The sequence below is a fragment of the Trichomonas vaginalis genome, chromosome IV (genome assembly GCF_026262505.1).
Source record: "Trichomonas vaginalis G3 chromosome IV, whole genome shotgun sequence".
Lineage (NCBI taxonomy): Eukaryota > Parabasalia > Trichomonadida > Trichomonadidae > Trichomonas > Trichomonas vaginalis.
This window is the reverse complement of record NC_067206.1, coordinates 15,380,269-15,397,417: the sequence shown is the minus strand read 5'-3', so window position 1 is coordinate 15,397,417 and position 17,149 is coordinate 15,380,269. Positions and strand designations below refer to the sequence as shown.

The following is a 17,149-nucleotide window of genomic DNA, read 5'->3' as shown; positions in this document are numbered from 1 at the left end:
TATGCCAATGTACTTCTCTTCATTTATGTTCACAATCCAGTCTGTTGGAAACTTAAACGTTACTCTGTTCCCCTTTATTTTGACGTCAGGGTTTTCACTGCTGAACGCAACAGATAAAGGTATTTGTCTATACATTTAATTCGGATAAAAATAAACCATTTACTCTTTCTTTGCTTCAGCTTCCTTTGCTTTTGTTCTTCCTTTGCTTTTGCTTCTTCTCTAGCTTTTTTCGCCAGCAAACGTGGGTTCTTCTGTCTTCCAGCAGCTAATGCAGCTAGTTGTTTTTCACTAAGTTTTCTCTTTGGTCTCTCTGGCTTTTGTTCTTGTTTTTGTTCCTTCAGTTCGGATAAAATTTGCTCGCGAATTTCTTTCTTCAATGCTTCAACATCTATGACCCCTTGGGTCTTGTCCATATGACTTGTCTGAGTCATTTGACTGTAGATAAAAAACTAACTTAAAACTTTAACCGATGTAAAATGAGCTTGTCAAAATCAGAACGAGAGTCTATTATATTAAATGACGCAAGAGGAATACAACATCCTTTCTATTATGTAAGTCAGAGTAAAGATGGTAAAATATATGTAAGAAAAAGAAAGGTTCCATTAGCGAATGCAGAAAGCGACAACATTAAGGTGCATGGCACCGAGGGCGAAGCCCACGAAGCCCATATAAAACCTTCTGTACAAACTGAGCCACCAAAAGAACAAGAAGAAAAGAAGCCAGATGTTCTTTCAATAACGAACCAAGAGCTTATTGCAAAGTTCGTGAATTTCATTGAAAAACAAACCGAGTCAAAGAACCCTGACCCACCAGTGAAAGAAGTTGAGACAAAAGAGAATGTACAGTTCATTGAAAATGTCAAGAAACAACTTCCACCACGAATGCCAAGAAGAAGAGTGAGAATAATGAAGTAAATAGATATTTTTATCTGAAGTAAATACATGCAGAACGAACAGTTAAACGAATTTACTCCAGCAGAGCATATTCATCAGATTCGCTCATATTTCGATATCATAGACAATGCAGTTCAAATTGGTGACACTAATAGAAAATATTCTGACGCAAAGATTCCATCACAACCTGGAACTGCTAAAGATAACACATGGGTAACATTCAATCTCTCACCTCCTGGTGAAAATATGTTGGACCTTTACAATACATTCATTACGTATAAAATGGAAGGTCAATTTATTGCAGATAAAGAAATTGGTTCAGGTTCCAATAAAACAAACCCACCAGGATTTTGGATTGGTTTCGATGACGCTTTCTATGCAGTTGCTGGATATCAAATCCTTGCAAATGGTCGTATCGTATATTCTCAAGACAACGCAAGAGAAGAAGCATATATAACTTCAAACTCACAAACTACCGAACAAATAAAGAAAGTAGATGTTTTCTCAAAGACTCGACATGAAGATGTATGGAGTCATTCGGGAACATGCAGAACAGGACAAATTGTTAGTGGTCCAATTACAGCAGGAAAATCATTTGATTTTAAGCTTCGTTTAAGAATTCCTGTTAGAAGATTCCTTCCATTAGAAGCTATTCGATTTATTCCAGCTTTTGCAGGAAACATTCAGCTTAAAGTAAAGTTCAGTAGCGACGCCTTACAATGCACATCTATATCTGTAAATGATATCATTGCTTTCAATCCAACTCTTAAAGTTGCATTTGCTTCAGATTCAAATCCACCGACAAATAAATTTGTTCCATGGAATGAACCATTCACTATGATAACGAAGGCAGTAGAAGCTAGTGGAACAGTTACTATTACAACTGTAAACCAGCAACTATTTCGAACAAAGATGGATTTTAATGAATGTTTCATTCATCCAAAGTCATTCTCTTTAGACCCTAACATTTATACAGAACTTGTAGAACATTATACAAACGAGGCTTTATGTTTTCCTGTTAAAGTTATGGATTGGATTCCTATGGACGGTTCATTCTCAAAGAATACAGATAGTTCAAGTGCAACATTTACAGCAGCTTATACGCCTATTAATGTTAAAAGTATTTGGGCACTATTTAGAAAGAAAGACAACTATTATGTTAATTTTGAGAACCCTAAGTTTAAATATCTTCAGCTTTCCATGGGAGCTTATGGAAATATGCCTGCAGAACCTGAAAAATCATATGGACCTGTATTTTATGAAATGGTTGCGAACGCTTGCAATACAAACAATGATATGATAGGATTTAATGAAGATGTTATGAGGTCATTGGTGGATGATGGTAGTGTGGAACATAAATGGGATAGCTATGACAACACACATTTCTTATGTGGTTTTCCAACAGAAGTGGACTTTTGCTTCCAGCAAGGTCAAACATCTACTGCTCCAATAACATACAAATTGTCTGTTAAAGGACCTATTGAACTAGCAACTGAAAATGTACCAAAGCCACTTATTGGATTTATGAGGGATTGTTGCTTTGCCATTCAGGTGCGTGCTAATGGAATCCCAATAATAAGATTAGATGACTATAACTTAGCAACTGACGACAGTGAGGAATAAAGGATGAACGTTTATTTTTAAAGCTTATAAATGAGTTCTTCATCAAGCTCTCGTGAACCTTCACCATCTATGAAACAAACTTTACCAAACGATTATGGAGCACCTATTGAATATTTCTTACGAGCTGCACAATGGCAAAGAGCAGTCTCACCAAGGTTAGGTGTTCCACCAGCTCCTGTCAAAAATAGCATTTGGTCAAGTCCTTATATAAAATATGGTCTCCCACTAGGTTTGCTAGCTACAGCAGGAGCAGTAATGATGTTGAAAAGAAACAAAGCAAATGTTATAAATAATACTGAAGTAGCTGAAGTTAAACAAACTCCAACACCTTCACAAGCAAAACCTTCAATGACTCCTGAACCTATGAAAGTACAAACTCCTGTTCAAAAGTCAACTCCAAAACCGACTCCAACATTTAAACCAGAACCTACTCCTCAAATAAATCGTAAAACTCCTGCGTTTCCTTACTGAAAAAATAACGTTATTTTTATTTAATATTAAAATTTTTATTTAGAGTAAAATGACGACTAAAGTCACTGAAGCAATGAAACAAAAGTTTTTGGTAGAATACATTAAATCAGGAGCGGTTCCAGAAGGTTTTTACGTTCATACTATGAAGGATGGTAGAGTTCAGTTTAGAAAGATAAAGCAACCATTAGATAAAGAAGGAATTTTGAGAAAGATTAAACTTCATGAGGACAACATTACTAAACTTAGGAAGAAGCTAGAAGAGTTGGAGAAAGCAGACGACAGTGAGGAATAAAATTTTTAACGTTAGTTTTATTTTTACTGAAAATTTTTATTTGGATGTAATGACGAAAACTATTGAAATAACAAACTACAACGGTCATGAGTTCAAGAATTTGTTCTTCGTTCCTCGTGAAAATACATTCTATCAGATACGAGGGAGAAAGGGTAAAGTTAGTTTGAGCGTTTATGATAGCAAACATAATGGAAGATATATACAAGCAGTAGATACAAACGGTAAGCGTGTTTCATTAGCTTTGTCAAAACTTACTAACATTAATTATGACAGTGACTTTGACTCAGACGATTGGAGCGACAGTAGTGATACTGAAGAATATGAACTATTATGTGAAGCACAACAATGGAAAGAGTTGCAATACTTTTGTAAATGAGAACGTTAGTGTGTACGTTAGTGAGAACGTTAGTGAGAACGTTAGTGAGAACGTTTATTTTTTCATGCACGTGCATTGTGTCGCGGGGAGTTGCCATGGGCAATGACCTGCGCACAATATATAACGTACAGAGAGGTGAGATGAGGTGGTTTATGTGATAAATACTTTACGTGGCAGAAATAGTTTAAGGTTATTAGAAATATTGCATCTGCGATGTAAAATATACGTTAGTGGTTTTGTAAAGTGTCAGGTTGACATATCTTCGGTAAGATGGCGCGCAGTGCCACCGTACTGAAGATATGTATACTAACTACTCAAATATATCAAAAGTTTTATTTTTATATATAAAGATAACTACTTTTAAAAAAAATACCCTATATATTTTTGCCATGTAAACTTGTCACTTTTTGTCAGAAGTGACGTGAACCGAATTTTCATGCACAACAAGTTTCAATCTCAAGTATCTCAAAAGTAAGGCTCTATTTTTTGTCATGTAAAGTGTCACTTTTCTGTCAAACTATTTTTATCGTTTTCGTTTACAACATTTTTGGAGCATTTATATTACATTGGTACTAAGGCTTTTGGAAAATTTACAAAATAAATTTAATATTTTGTAAATGTTATCGGTTCTTACGCTTTTGGAAGGAGGGATGGTATTTTTGGAGCATTTATATTACATTGGTACTAAGGCTTTTGGAAAATTTACAAAATAAATTTAATATTTTGTAAATGTTATCGGTTCTTACGCTTTTGGAAGGAGGGATGGTATTTTTGGAACATTTATATTACATTGGTGTTATATACGAAAACGATAAAAACAGTTTGACAGAAAAGTGACACCTTTACGTGTCAAAAATATAAAAAGTGATATTTTATTCATCATTATCTTCTTCATAATTTATTTCATATTCTTCGTCTTACCAACAAAGATGGGAATGTGAACAATTGCGGGCAATTTTTAGCCATTTTGGCTTGGAACTAGAGCCTGCGAGGTACATGGCTAGTATCAGTACCTCACAGGCTCTAGTTCTCTATATGGCGCCGAGAAATTTTGGTGAAATGTGGTCGCATTTCACCAAAATTTTTTCGGCGCCATAGGATGAATTGGAGGGTGAGAGATATTATTTCATACAATACTACTCTCACCCTCCAATTCCCAGCCAAAATGGCTAAAAATTGCCCGCAATGTGAACAATTGCGGGCAATTTTTAGCCATTTTGGCTTGGAACTAGAGCCTGCGAGGTACATGGATAGTATCAGTACCTCACAGGCTCTAGTTCTCTATATGGCGCCGAGAAATTTTGGTGAAATGTGGTCGCATTTCACCAAAATTTTTTCGGCGCCATAGGATGAATTGGAGGGTGAGAGATATTATTTCATACAATACTACTCTCACCCTCCAATTCCCAGCCAAAATGGCTAAAAATTGCCCGCAATGTGAACAATTGCGGGCAATTTTTAGCCATTTTGGCTTGGAACTAGAGCCTGCGAGGTACATGGATAGTATCAGTACCTCACAGGCTCTAGTTCTCTATATGGCGCCGAGAAATTTTGGTGAAATGTGGTCGCATTTCACCAAAATTTTTTCGGCGCCATAGGATGAATTGGAGGGTGAGAGATATTATTTCATACAATACTACTCTCACCCTCCAATTCCAGCCAAAATGGCTAAAAATTGCCCGCAATGTGAACAATTGCGGGCAATTTTTAGCCATTTTGGCTTGGAACTAGAGCCTGCGAGGTACATGGATAGTATCAGTACCTCACAGGCTCTAGTTCTCTATATGGCGCCGAGAAATTTTGGTGAAATGTGGTCGCATTTCACCAAAATTTTTTCGGCGCCATAGGATGAATTGGAGGGTGAGAGATATTATTTCATACAATACTACTCTCACCCTCCAATTCCCAGCCAAAATGGCTAAAAATTGCCCGCAATGTGAACAATTGCGGGCAATTTTTAGCCATTTTGGCTTGGAACTAGAGCCTGCGAGGTACATGGATAGTATCAGTACCTCACAGGCTCTAGTTCTCTATATGGCGCCGAGAAATTTTGGTGAAATGTGGTCGCATTTCACCAAAATTTTTTCGGCGCCATAGGATGAATTGGAGGGTGAGAGATATTATTTCATACAATACTACTCTCACCCTCAATTTTAATTACTTAAACTCATTCTATTTTTTTGACATGTAAATGTCACTTTTACTGAGATCTGACACAATGTCAGATCTCTTTTTTTCGTATATAAGATTGGTACTAAGGCTTTTGGAAAATTTACAAAATAAATTTAATATTTTGTAAATGTTATCGGTTCTTACGCTTCCTCTCTTCATCAAGATGCTTCCTCACTCCATCATGCATCCATCATGCAGCTTCCTCTCTTCATCAAGGTGCTTCCTCTCTTGATCAAGATGCTTCCTCTCTTCATCAAGATGCTTCCTTTCCTGATCAAGGTGCTTCCTCTCTTCATCATGCAGCTGCTTCTTTTCTTCATCAATTCCTCTTCACCCTGGAGCTCCTCAGCTTTATATCATTTTAATTGGATTTTTTGAAATCCACCTGCAGTAGGATAAAGGAGATGTAACTCACGACTAAGAACCTGGCCATATGCTCCATTCCAGGCCAAAACAGATTGCATAGCCACAAACAGATTGAAATACCAATCCTGTTGCTGCATGGGGCGTCCATATTCCATTTGGAAGACTTGCATCATCACATTTGGATCTGTAAGGACTTTGTCGTTGACAAAATTGGGCCTTGCAGGAGGAACTCCATTTGCTACAATGTATCTGGAAGCAAGAGGTTTGTTCATATCCAATGGATAGATTCATGTTGCTTTAAAAGCATTTTCGATGTTTGTAGCTGTGCAAGACACACTACATGCATCAAGGAAGCTGCGAACCATGATATAGCGCAGTTCTCTGGCGTTCCATACATAATTGATCACCATCTGCCCTTGCTGATCGTACCGGATAGTCGCCATATCAAACAACTTCTTGAATTGGGCCTTCAAGGGAGAAAAAATCCCAACATCAAGAGGTTGTAAGATATGAGATGTATGGCCTGGGAGAACAAGAAGCTCGATATTGAAGGCGCTCAAGAGGCGAACGGCCAAGAAAGAGAGCCTGGATGGATGACCATCTACAATTAGGAGAAAAGGTACCTGGGCATCAAACACATTCATTTGAGACCTTTTCTCCTGTACTTTGCAGATGAACATGATACAGTATACCATAAAAAGGTATTTGTTCATCCATCCACTCTCGGAGCGAACAAAAAAAGCGTCCAGATCTTCCAATTCCGCATCAAGGGTCTTCTTTTGTGGAAGTATCACCATTGGCTTCATAGTTGTACCATCTGCAAAGATGGTACAGACCCCTGTAAGATGTGGAAACTGAAACTTTTCAGCGCGAACTGGGCGATTCCGGCCAGCAGTAAGAACTTTATAGCGACGTTTGGAATAGAGCATTGTCTCATCCATATTCGCAATAAACTTCTTCTGCGGGCAAAGTATCTATGCTTGGAGAGGAAAAATTGGCGAATATGGTTTGCGTCACAGGTAGAGCGTCAGAGCATATCAATAGTTTGGGAGCTCACAATCCGAATTGACAATCTTGTGGCGATATGATTAAGCCAGCCACGGGATGGCGATGGGCAGTAATCATCGAGCTTCGCTAGAAGATGCGGGCATCTTGCAGCGATTAGAACCCGCGCCGCAAATTTTAATCTCCTATTTTGTAATTCTGTACAGACAGCAATGGCCATTGATGTTGTAATACAGTTCAAGTCGTCTGCCATCTCTTGAACAAGTTTTTTGAACTGCATTTCATCTGGTAGTGACAAAAGGGTCATACCACCCCCTGACTGACCTTTTGTCCATCAACGACAAGTAGCAGTGCACATGATTGCACGTGCTACTGTCGTCTTTGAAATTGAGTAAACATTCCGTATTTTTTGATAAGACTCGCCATTTACTCTTCGATAGAGTAAATCGAGTTGCATCTGGGTCAATAGCCCAAGATTTTTATAGTTTTCTAATTCTGCAAACTCGGGAATTCGTGTTCTTGGTTGCATTTTTTTTAAAACGGGAACTTCACAAATTTGGTTCATGGCCATAAAAACTCATTCAATTTTTCTGAATTTTTTTTCGTCACTCACTCAAAACGCAGAGGACCATTCTTCTCAAAATTGAATTATTTTCTCAAATATTGAGTGAGTAAAATGGGCACGTTGTGTAAATTGATTCAAAATTTTTATTGGTACACGACCTTTGAAATTGGTCTCGGGCTATTCAACCTACGGTAAAATTAGTTGAACCATCGAGCCTAAAAGATATTGTCCTTCCTGATGACAGAAAAGATAGTATTATTATCGAACTCATATTAATCGCTTATTAAAATTTAATTATATATAAATGAGTTCAACGACTGAAAGCGCATGGGCTAGTTTTGATGAAGACCCTAAACTGCGGAACTATAATAGAATTGTAATTCCTGTAGGTCTTTTATTAGCTGCGGGTGCTGTAGTGGGACCATATTTATATAGAAATTTATATAGAACACCGATTAATTCAACTGCCGGGGCTGATCTTATTCCAACAGGTCTGAAAAATCTACACCGATTCAAACAAGCCCGACACAGGAAAGGAACCGCGAACCACTCACACATATTAGGTCTTTTATTAATTATTTAAAGAATAGAAGAAATTAATTTGTAATAAATGACGTCGTTAAATGTAAAAATAATTTGTGATGATATTACTATCATTGATGATGTAAGTGAGTGTGCTAATATAATTGATAGAATTAATGAACTAATAAAGAGGTTCAGTGGTGAAAAAGTCAGAGTTTCATTAACGTTTAGCTCCGATGAAAAATTTTATGAGTTAATCATTATGAGAAATGATTTTAATAAGCATTAAATGGTATTTTCAACACTATCAGCTTTGTATGGAGGTTATAAAGCTATTGACGGTTTAACTGGTGGAGCTGTATCAAAAGCTTTAAAAAATAATGCTGGAATGCTTGTGGGAGCTGCTGCCAGAAAATTAAAATCTGAAAAGTTAAAGAAATTAGGTAACTGGGTTGCTGACCAGTCGCAAAACCTTTTAGGTGAAGATAATGAAATATCTAAGCAGCTAAAAGATTTTAAAGGTCAGTTGAATGGTGAAGAGTTTAAATTAAATTCACTTAAAGAAAAGGAGAAACAGCCAGAATATCCACCAATTGAGGCGCCGCCGATTAATTCAGCACCTGCGCCAGCCAGTAACTGCAGTCGCACCATATGACCCTGGCGGTTATGGAAGACCTTTTGACCCTAAAACAGGAGGTTCGAATTGGTTCCATTACGGTCGAAGATATATTTTAGCTAAAATCGCAAAAGCAAAGAAACTGTTAAAAACTAAAAAGAAACCAAGAGTTTTAAAGTAATTAAATGGTTAGAGATGTTCTCGAATACCCTGCACCACCTGAAACGCCTAACAATAATGATTTATATAATCGATTGAAAACTTTAGGTAAAGCGTATTTATGGTTTAATTATCCTTATCATATGGCGGCTTATAAACTTTATAAACACTATAAAGAAAGTAATAGACCTTCAACCGACCTAGTTGATCCGCAGGAATTAAGGAAAAGACGACGATAAAAAATAAAGTTAATTTTAAAAATATTTTTTATTTTTTACTTTTAATAAAATGAGTACTAAAATTACTGAAGCAACAAAACAAAAGTTTTTAGTTGAATACATTAAATCAGGAACTATTCCAGAAGGTTTTTATGTTCATCAAATGAAAGATGGTAGAGTTCAATTTAGAAAAATTAAGCAGCCATTAGATAAAAATGGTATTTTGAGAAAGATTAAATTATATGAAGATAATATAGCAGAACTGAAGAAGAAGTTAGAAGAATTCGAAAAATCAGATAATCGAGATTCATGAAATAATAAATTTTATTTTTATATAAAATGAATTTTACTAATAAATTATTAATTATTGTTTCATTACTTCTCATCTCCCGTGAAGCTCGTTTATGGTATGAATCTATATAAGAGTTTGAAGACAGCAGCGATGACATTCCTGAATCATGCCAGCATATTTACTGTTGAAAATTCACAAGGTTAGAAATGAGGTTAGATATCGGGTTAGATATACCGTAAAATTAATTTTATCATTTATGAAAAATTTAGTATATACAGAAATTAAAAAATTTTTGAGTTAATTTATTTTAAAAAAATATTTTTTACTCTGTTGCATGCTAAGTTCGGTCAACGATAGAAATTGAGTGGAAATTAATCGTCGAGGAAGTACGATTATGTAAAGTAAAAAATGTTGTGGGATTTTTAATATTATATATTATTTTATAATACATTTTTTTGAGTCATTTTAAGAAGCACATATAATTTTTTGAATTTAAAAATTAAAGTAGTGTCAAACGAATTTATCAGTTAATTTAATACTCAGATTTCTTAAAATTAATGAAAAAAAAGGTTTTCTGAGAACTTTTGAGAATGGTTTGTAATGCATGAAAAATAGCGTGACTTCATTTTTGACAGTTTACAAATGTAAAGTGTTGCATCCTTAAAAACTTGGAAATATATACATTCATGAATTATCTTGTATATTAATTGAAAATCCATAAAACCCTAACAATATTTTTTCTTAAAAAAACTATAAAAATATAAATAAAATTAATCGTTAAATAAAAATATTTGATATTAGAATTTTATTGGAAAAATAAAAAACTTAATATTTTAAAGAAATACTTAAATACTTGAATGTTTTAACTTTTACATTGTCATATAGACTCTCAAATTATTGATTGGAAACAGTTTGAGGGTTATCAATTTAAAAAATTGTGAGTTTTTTAGATTTTTGGCAATGTTAAACGGTTAATTTTTTCTCAAAAAAAATTATTTCGAATTTCCGAAATTTTTAGCCATTTTGGCTGAGAACTATGGTCTGCGAGGTACATAGATAGAATCAGTACCTCGCAGACTATAGTTCTCTATATGGCGCCGAAAATTTTTGGTGAAATGTCGTCGCATTTCACCAAAAATTTTCGGCGCCATAGGAAGAATTGGAGGGTGTGAGATACTATTACATGCTATAGTACTCACACCCTCCAACTCCCAATCAAAATCGCATAAAATTTGCTACTTATCTTCAGATTACCTCCCATTATAAAATATATCATTGCTATCTCATCGTACTATACTTCCACCCTATTGTATTTAAAAATATAAAATTTTTTGATAATATATTTTTATATCTTGAATTTTCAAACAATATATTCACAGATAATATAATGGGAAATCTATCTCAACCTAGCCTTAAAGTACCAAACTCCTGCTTGCATTCTCACTCACAAATATTAAACATCCATCTCCAAAAAACTAAATTCTTCACAATTTTTTTAAAATTGAGAACATAAAAAACGTATGCATTCAATAATTTAAGATACTAACAAATATTAAAAACTTCAAAATATCAGATATTAACGTTTTTCAATTAAAAAAAATATCATTTTGCTTTTCAATTCGAACATAAATCTTAAATATTTTTAATTAATATCTGATTTACAGCATTATTATCCATTTATAAATCTGACAAATAAATGACAAAACCATCAGAAATAGTGTCACTTTTTGTCAAAAGTGAAGTCACGCTATTTTTCATGCCCAACACTTTTGAGAATGGTTTTCAAATTCCATTATTGAAAATATATAGGTATTGTATGAAATTCAAACTCTATATTTATTAAAATTCTAAATTTTTAATAAAATAACTTTTCAGAGGAATATGATTTTGAATGGTTGATTAATAAGTATAAAAATGTCTACGATTTTAAGGAGGGAATTGTTCCTTATGAGGTATACATCATAACTATATACCTCATAAGGAACAATTCCCTCTTGATAGCTGGGAAACTTTCTCTGAATAACTTATCATTTGGAGAAAGTTCCCCAGCTATCTATTAGGAACTAAAGGCTATGAGGCACTAATATATAATCAGTGCCTCATAGCCTTTAGTTTCCTATTAAAAACGAGAAACTTGTTCGAAATGATAAACAATTTCGAACAAGTTTTCTCATTTTAAGGAGGGAATTGTTCCTTATGAGGTATATAGTTATGATGTATACCTCATAAGGAACAATTCCCTCTTGATATCCTGGATATTTTTGAATATATTTTTTTAATTAAAGTTCTCAAAAGTATTATCAAAAGTGATTTTTTAAAAATATCTCCAATTAATTAACTAATTAAAAGTATTATATTTTTAAAATTAAATAGTTTTTCAATTTTTTTGAAGGAATTGAGATACTTCCCACGACAATAAAATTGAGAGGTTTACATTATGACTGATCTTAGCATACAACAACTCTGGGTGTTAAAATCTATGATAAAAAAATAAATAAAAAAATTTAACGTTAATTTTTTAAAGTTTATTTTTTAAAAATTATTTTTTATTTTGTGAAGTGTCAAAAATTTTAACGTTAATTTTTAAGTTTATTTTTTAAAAATTATTTTTTTATTTTTTGTAAATGTCAAATGTATTTTACTTGTCAAACGGTTTTTGTCAAATTCAATAATTTTGGTTCCGAGGGGCGTAGACCCTTGGTACCGAAGTTATGGATACTAACTTCTTATAATGAATAGGAATTAGAACCTAGAATCCATAAGTTCAGCTTCTTATATGAATATAAGAATATATGTACAAATGATTGATCCATATTCATACCTGTAAGAGTTGAATAGCTTCTTTCATGACAAAAATTTTAATTTTTGTATCTCTCTATGCCTTTATTAGCATTTTGTTAGTATGTCCGAAAGTGGTAAGTCTCTCTATATTATTAATGTATAATCCATTAAGTTATTGAAGTACATTTCAGATTTTACTCTAATTTATTGCAAGTTAATAAGCAGATCAAATAAAACTTAATTTATGAAATCAAAGAGAGCATTGGGCCGAATTAATTAAGAAGCTACAGTAACGGATACTCATAGATATAGGAAGACACCTTAATGCACCTTGAGACTAGGTGATTGTTGAATTTGAATCATAATGTTATATACGAAAACGATAAAAACCGTTTGACAGAAAAGTGACAACTTTACGTGTCAAAAATAGAAAAGTGACATTTTATTCGTAATATTAAAATGAATCATCATAATCTTCTTCATAAGGGTCTTCATAATCTTCTTGATATTCTTCTTCATAATTTACTTCGTATTCTTCTTCATTACTATCTTCTTCTATTTCAACCGGATTCGCCTTATTTTCTTCTTCTTCAACTTCCTCGCCTTCTTTTTCCCATTCATCTTCTTCGATTCCTTGGAGCTCTGGCATCTCATTGGCCATAAGTGAACCTGGAAGAAAATCTTGAGAGACTCCATCCACAATCCATTTTGCCGGCATTCCCCTCTTCCAAATTTGAAGTTTCTTCCACATTTCAGATGGGCTATAGTGAATTTGTTTTCCATTCACATAATGAGGAGTATATAAGAATTTCCGAAAAAGTGACACCCAAAAAGTGACACTTTCAATAGGGAGTAACACTTAAAAAGTGACAATTTAAAATTCACAATATATAAAAATAATAAATTTTTTAGTCTATTAAATTATTCTTTTCTTTGAAATCCTCTAAAAATTCTTCGAAATGTTCTAAAATATAATCTGGAGAATTATAACAAAATTCATTAATTTCTAACATATACGTATCTAACAATTCATTTGGAATTTCAAACGATCTTAAATATGTAATTGAATTTTGTATCTTCTCATTTATTTGAGAAAGTTTTTCTTCAGCATTTTCCAATAAAAATCTTAATGGATTCAAATTGGCTTCTTGATTCTGAACAAAATTTAATACTTGGTATAAACGTGATTGAACTTCTCTTTTCAATTTTGTTTTATAATCTGTCAATCGAGGCTCGCGAATTCTAATTGAAGGAATAAAACCTGTTTGAAGTAAATCGTTTTTAATACGATAAAAGTAATTGGGTGCAACTTCTTCTAAAAGATTTTTGACAAAAACATCAATTCTTTGATTTTTAACGCAGCCAAAATCGTGATATTTTATCTTTTTAAATAAAGATTCAGAAACGTTATTCACAACGGTTAATTCATTTGGTCTGGCAGCGGCTATCCACATCATAGCCAACAATTCCTTATACAAAATTCAAAAACTTGGGTGCAATCAGTTCTGATTGCACCCAAGTTTTTGAACTTTCTTGAGGGAATTAAAGGGTGAGAGATTTATAGTCTATCTATATATCTCCCACCCTCTAATTCCCTCCCTGACAGCGGGAAACTTTGTCTGAATGTTAAACTATTCAGACAAAGTTTCCCACTGTTTGCGAAGGAATTGTTGGCTATGATGTACTGATTCATGATCAGTACATCATAGCCAACAATTCCTTATATAAAGTTCAAAAACTTGGGTGCAATCAGTTCTGATTGCACCCAAGTTTTTGAACTTTCTTGAGGGAATGGAAGAGTAAGAGGTATACATTATGAATATATACCTCTTACCCTTCCATTCCCTCTCTGACAGCGGAAAACTTTGTCTGAATGTTAAACTATTCAGACAAAGTTTCCCGCTGTCAGCGAAAGAATTGTTCCATCTGGTGCATAGAGTGTGAATCTATGCACCAAATGGAGCAAGTCCCTCGCGAAATTGCCCAAACTTGCGTCGCATTTCAAAGATTGCGACCCAAATTTTGGCGATTTCTAGTAGAGATGGAGTATTTTGAGTCACTGACCTATATGCAGTGGCTCAAAGGGCTCCATCTCTACTTTGAAGCAAGGAAACTTTCTCGAAATTTTGATAATTTGAAGAAAGTTTTCAAGCAATTAACAAAGGATTACTCGCTATGAGGTAAAAATTCTAGATTTTCACCTCATAGCGAGAGCTTCCCTTTCATTGCTTGAAAACTTTCCCAGCTTCAAAATTGGGGAAAGGGCTGTAAAGTCGACTCCGATACCAGCAGGTACCAGAGTATTTAAAAGAGAAGCCCTCGTACGAGTTTCTATCAAGACCTTCTCATTCAAGAAGATCTTAATAGAAAATCGTACGAGGGCATTGGAAACTCGCGTCTGGTACATGTTGGTACCAGAGTGTTTGAGATTTGAAGACTCTGGTACTAACATGTACCAGAATTTATGATGAATTTAAGATGGACCATTATAAAATGGTAGCGGTTTGTTTCAAAAAATTTTAGATGAGATTTGCATAGATATAGATTATATGATTTATACATATGAAAAATAATATATAAAAATATAATTTTGAGATAATTATGTAAATAATATTTTAAATATTTGAATTTGAGGTATAATTTTATAGTAAAATATATTATAAAGAGTATTTATATAAATATTGTAAAATAATATAAGTAATAAAAATTGAGACCCCTCCCTGTTTTTGATGTTTTGTCACTTTTTCGGTAATTCTTATTGTTTCCATTCCCCTCTTCCAAATTGGAAGTTTCTTCCACATTTCAGATGGGCTATAGTGAATTTGTTTTCCATTCACATAATGAGTTGGTAAAGCTAGATGAGGTTTAGCATTATACTACTCAACCCATTGTTGAATCTTTGCCCATGACAACTCTCTGCTCTCTATGTTAGGGCACAAGCGCTTGATTTTCCCATTTTGGTATGGGCAATGGGAGACAATATATACATTATTGATCCCCGAACCCTCATAGCCTTTAGGAACTCGCCTTTATTCTCGCCGCCATTATCGGACCAAATTGTATGTAGTGGTCCATAACGGGCTATTGCTCTCTTAATTACTTTCACTGTTTGGCTAGCATGTTTTGACGAAAGATGCTGCCATTCTATGATGAGCCTTGTGCAGTCATCAATCACAGCATAAAGAATCTGACTTCTCTTTTTGCCAAGAAAGTGGATATCAACGTGCCATATTTGGTTAGGAAAGGCAGCTAAGTATCTTGTCTTTCCTTTTGGCCGATAGGGTCCCCTTGGACGTGCCAAGCCTAGCTCTCTAAAACCTCTTTCTACCATATGTCTTGAGGGGGATGTGGAAGAGGGTTTGTAAGATATTTAATGTTCCTCAGCTCAGATGGAAATGATAATGGAGACTCTTCAATCATAAGTCGGGAAGGAATTGTGGAAGAAATTTGATTCAGGGGCTTAAAACGTTCAATAGCGGAGAACCATGCTTGGGTAGGCGTTGGCTGTGGAACAATACCCGTCTTCATGTCCAAAAATGCCTCAAAATGAGATTTGGCATATTCGATATCTTTATTTATTTGGTTATAGGCGGAGATTATTCCAAGATGGCCATGCTGCTCAATTAGGTTTCTAATAGTTACCTTAAGATCTTTTGGTACATTAACTTTGGGTCTCCCGCGCTTAAGGGGAATAGACACAGATGGGTGAGGCTGAGGCTGAGGCTGAGTATTGGCAGAGAGTTGTTGCTGTGCCGAGGTGTTGGCAGAGAGCTGGCGTTGAAGAGGAGTGTTGGCAGAGAGTTGTGGCTGTGTGGGAGTGTTGGTACTGCTGGCTAATTAAAGCTGGCGTTGAAGAGGAGCGTTGGCAGAGAGCTGGCGTTGTGGCGGGGTGTTGGCAGAAAGTGGGCTTTGTAGAGGAGCGTTGGCTGTTGAGAGCTGTTGCTGTGGAACAGAGTTGGTAGCGCTGGCTGATGAGGGTTCTTCCTGTATACGAGAGTCGTTTGAACTTTGTAATATCAAATAATCGGTAAGGAGAGTGTCATATCTGTGTTTCAAAATGGATGAACACTCGTAGAGTCGATTATTATATTTAATGTAGAAAGTAGTAAACTCTTGAAGTTTGTATGTATGATGTAAGTACTCTTCAATAGTAATTAGTCTATTACATAAGAGAGCTTTGTAAAATGTTATCTTGTTAATTGATGAACGAATAGTGTTGTTGACTAATGGAACATTTGTGAGAACAATGGCTAACGGTGTGCGCCTTTGAATCTGTGCTAGAGCTGTTTCAAGCCAAGCTGAATCAACTAAGGTGTACAAATTCATTTTAAACAAATTTGAAATGAAATAATTTGTGAGAATTTGAGAATAATTTAATTATTTCAGAAGTCTATATTGAAAAAATATTCTTGACAAAATTAATTTAAATGGTTCAGAAAATAAAAAATTAAAATTAATGGAAAAAACATGATTAGGAATTGTAATGCATGAAAATTCGGTTCAATTCATTTTTGACACTTTACATATCGGATGTATTATCTAAGAATTATATTATAAAATAATAATTTTGTGTTTTATAAGTTTATTTGTATAAATTGATTCAAAAAAAATGGAAAGACAAGAAGTGGATCTGCCAAATGAAAATCAGATTTATATTACGGCATATCTTGAATATTCTATTGGCAAAAAGACAGCAGACCAAGTTGCAAAAGATTTTAAAATATGATGTATGAATAAGAGTATGATTGGTATAGATTTGGGTTGTATAAATGTGATTGAAAAATTGTTAATGGAAAGT

At 34.3% G+C, this 17,149-nt stretch overlaps 12 protein-coding genes and 2 pseudogenes across 14 annotated transcripts, besides 15 other annotated features; 6 read left to right on the top strand and 8 right to left on the bottom strand.

Moving 5' to 3' along the window:
- Nucleotides 1-3,967: part of a mobile genetic element that runs on past the window's edge.
- On the bottom strand, nucleotides 242-431 carry TVAGG3_0098830 (uncharacterized protein; the record flags this gene model as incomplete). The annotated part of the gene is made up of 1 exon (XM_051222723.1): nucleotides 242-431. A coding segment is annotated over one exon (190 nt), but the record flags the coding sequence as incomplete, so codon positions are not given.
- Nucleotides 1,176-2,051, top strand: TVAGG3_0098820 (uncharacterized protein; the record flags this gene model as incomplete). Its single annotated transcript, XM_051222722.1, has 1 exon — nucleotides 1,176-2,051. A coding segment is annotated over one exon (876 nt), but the record flags the coding sequence as incomplete, so codon positions are not given.
- TVAGG3_0098810 (uncharacterized protein) lies at nucleotides 2,094-2,516 on the top strand (the record flags this gene model as incomplete). The annotated part of the gene is made up of 1 exon (XM_051222721.1): nucleotides 2,094-2,516. One exon carries the CDS (start codon nucleotides 2,094-2,096, stop codon nucleotides 2,514-2,516), a length of 423 nt encoding a protein of 140 aa, XP_051107707.1.
- On the top strand, nucleotides 2,547-2,987 carry TVAGG3_0098800 (repellent protein 1 family; the record flags this gene model as incomplete). The annotated part of the gene is made up of 1 exon (XM_051222720.1): nucleotides 2,547-2,987. The coding sequence occupies one exon, from the start codon at nucleotides 2,547-2,549 to the stop codon at nucleotides 2,985-2,987; it is 441 nt and encodes a 146-aa protein (XP_051107706.1).
- Nucleotides 3,037-3,279, top strand: TVAGG3_0098790 (uncharacterized protein; the record flags this gene model as incomplete). The annotated part of the gene is made up of 1 exon (XM_051222719.1): nucleotides 3,037-3,279. One exon carries the CDS (start codon nucleotides 3,037-3,039, stop codon nucleotides 3,277-3,279), a length of 243 nt encoding a protein of 80 aa, XP_051107705.1.
- A 134-nt stretch (nucleotides 3,968-4,101) lies between the features above and the next one.
- Nucleotides 4,102-4,200: a mobile genetic element.
- Nucleotides 4,201-4,449: 249 nt separating this feature from the next.
- Nucleotides 4,450-4,511: a mobile genetic element.
- A 119-nt stretch (nucleotides 4,512-4,630) lies between these two features.
- Nucleotides 4,631-4,739: a mobile genetic element.
- A 141-nt stretch (nucleotides 4,740-4,880) lies between these two features.
- Nucleotides 4,881-4,989: a mobile genetic element.
- Nucleotides 4,990-5,130: 141 nt separating this feature from the next.
- Nucleotides 5,131-5,239: a mobile genetic element.
- Nucleotides 5,240-5,379: 140 nt separating this feature from the next.
- Nucleotides 5,380-5,488: a mobile genetic element.
- Nucleotides 5,489-5,629: 141 nt separating this feature from the next.
- Nucleotides 5,630-5,738: a mobile genetic element.
- Nucleotides 5,739-5,998: 260 nt separating this feature from the next.
- Nucleotides 5,999-6,465, bottom strand: TVAGG3_0098700 (annotated as a pseudogene). The gene has a single exon. A coding segment is annotated over exon 1 (467 nt).
- Nucleotides 5,999-6,465: a mobile genetic element.
- Nucleotides 6,466-6,480: 15 nt separating this feature from the next.
- On the bottom strand, nucleotides 6,481-6,990 carry TVAGG3_0098680 (DDE endonuclease family; the record flags this gene model as incomplete). Its single annotated transcript, XM_001283962.1, has 1 exon — nucleotides 6,481-6,990. The coding sequence occupies one exon, from the start codon at nucleotides 6,988-6,990 to the stop codon at nucleotides 6,481-6,483; it is 510 nt and encodes a 169-aa protein (XP_001283963.1).
- Nucleotides 6,991-7,220: 230 nt separating this feature from the next.
- Nucleotides 7,221-7,478, bottom strand: TVAGG3_0098670 (DDE endonuclease family; the record flags this gene model as incomplete). Its single annotated transcript, XM_001292039.1, has 1 exon — nucleotides 7,221-7,478. One exon carries the CDS (start codon nucleotides 7,476-7,478, stop codon nucleotides 7,221-7,223), a length of 258 nt encoding a protein of 85 aa, XP_001292040.1.
- A 1,096-nt stretch (nucleotides 7,479-8,574) lies between these two features.
- TVAGG3_0098660 lies at nucleotides 8,575-9,082 on the top strand (annotated as a pseudogene). The gene has a single exon. A coding segment is annotated over exon 1 (508 nt).
- Nucleotides 9,083-9,348: 266 nt separating this feature from the next.
- Nucleotides 9,349-9,578, top strand: TVAGG3_0098650 (uncharacterized protein; the record flags this gene model as incomplete). The annotated part of the gene is made up of 1 exon (XM_051222718.1): nucleotides 9,349-9,578. A coding segment is annotated over one exon (230 nt), but the record flags the coding sequence as incomplete, so codon positions are not given.
- Nucleotides 9,579-11,504: 1,926 nt separating this feature from the next.
- Nucleotides 11,505-11,617: a mobile genetic element.
- Nucleotides 11,618-12,715: 1,098 nt separating this feature from the next.
- Nucleotides 12,716-12,782: a mobile genetic element.
- Nucleotides 12,783-12,805: 23 nt separating this feature from the next.
- TVAGG3_0098620 (uncharacterized protein) lies at nucleotides 12,806-13,069 on the bottom strand (the record flags this gene model as incomplete). Its single annotated transcript, XM_051222717.1, has 1 exon — nucleotides 12,806-13,069. One exon carries the CDS (start codon nucleotides 13,067-13,069, stop codon nucleotides 12,806-12,808), a length of 264 nt encoding a protein of 87 aa, XP_051107703.1.
- Nucleotides 13,070-13,146: 77 nt separating this feature from the next.
- Nucleotides 13,147-13,176: a terminal%2Cinverted (terminal inverted repeat of MuDR-2B_TvMULE3 transposon ID:TVAGG3_0098600).
- Nucleotides 13,147-15,116: a mobile genetic element.
- On the bottom strand, nucleotides 13,260-13,808 carry TVAGG3_0098610 (zinc ion binding protein family; the record flags this gene model as incomplete). The annotated part of the gene is made up of 1 exon (XM_051222716.1): nucleotides 13,260-13,808. One exon carries the CDS (start codon nucleotides 13,806-13,808, stop codon nucleotides 13,260-13,262), a length of 549 nt encoding a protein of 182 aa, XP_051107702.1.
- Nucleotides 15,089-15,116: a terminal%2Cinverted (terminal inverted repeat of MuDR-2B_TvMULE3 transposon ID:TVAGG3_0098600).
- A 559-nt stretch (nucleotides 15,117-15,675) lies between these two features.
- On the bottom strand, nucleotides 15,676-15,879 carry TVAGG3_0098590 (uncharacterized protein; the record flags this gene model as incomplete). The annotated part of the gene is made up of 1 exon (XM_051222715.1): nucleotides 15,676-15,879. One exon carries the CDS (start codon nucleotides 15,877-15,879, stop codon nucleotides 15,676-15,678), a length of 204 nt encoding a protein of 67 aa, XP_051107701.1.
- A 309-nt stretch (nucleotides 15,880-16,188) lies between these two features.
- Nucleotides 16,189-16,677, bottom strand: TVAGG3_0098580 (uncharacterized protein; the record flags this gene model as incomplete). Its single annotated transcript, XM_051222714.1, has 1 exon — nucleotides 16,189-16,677. The coding sequence occupies one exon, from the start codon at nucleotides 16,675-16,677 to the stop codon at nucleotides 16,189-16,191; it is 489 nt and encodes a 162-aa protein (XP_051107700.1).
- Nucleotides 16,678-17,143: 466 nt separating this feature from the next.
- Nucleotides 17,144-17,149: part of a mobile genetic element that runs on past the window's edge.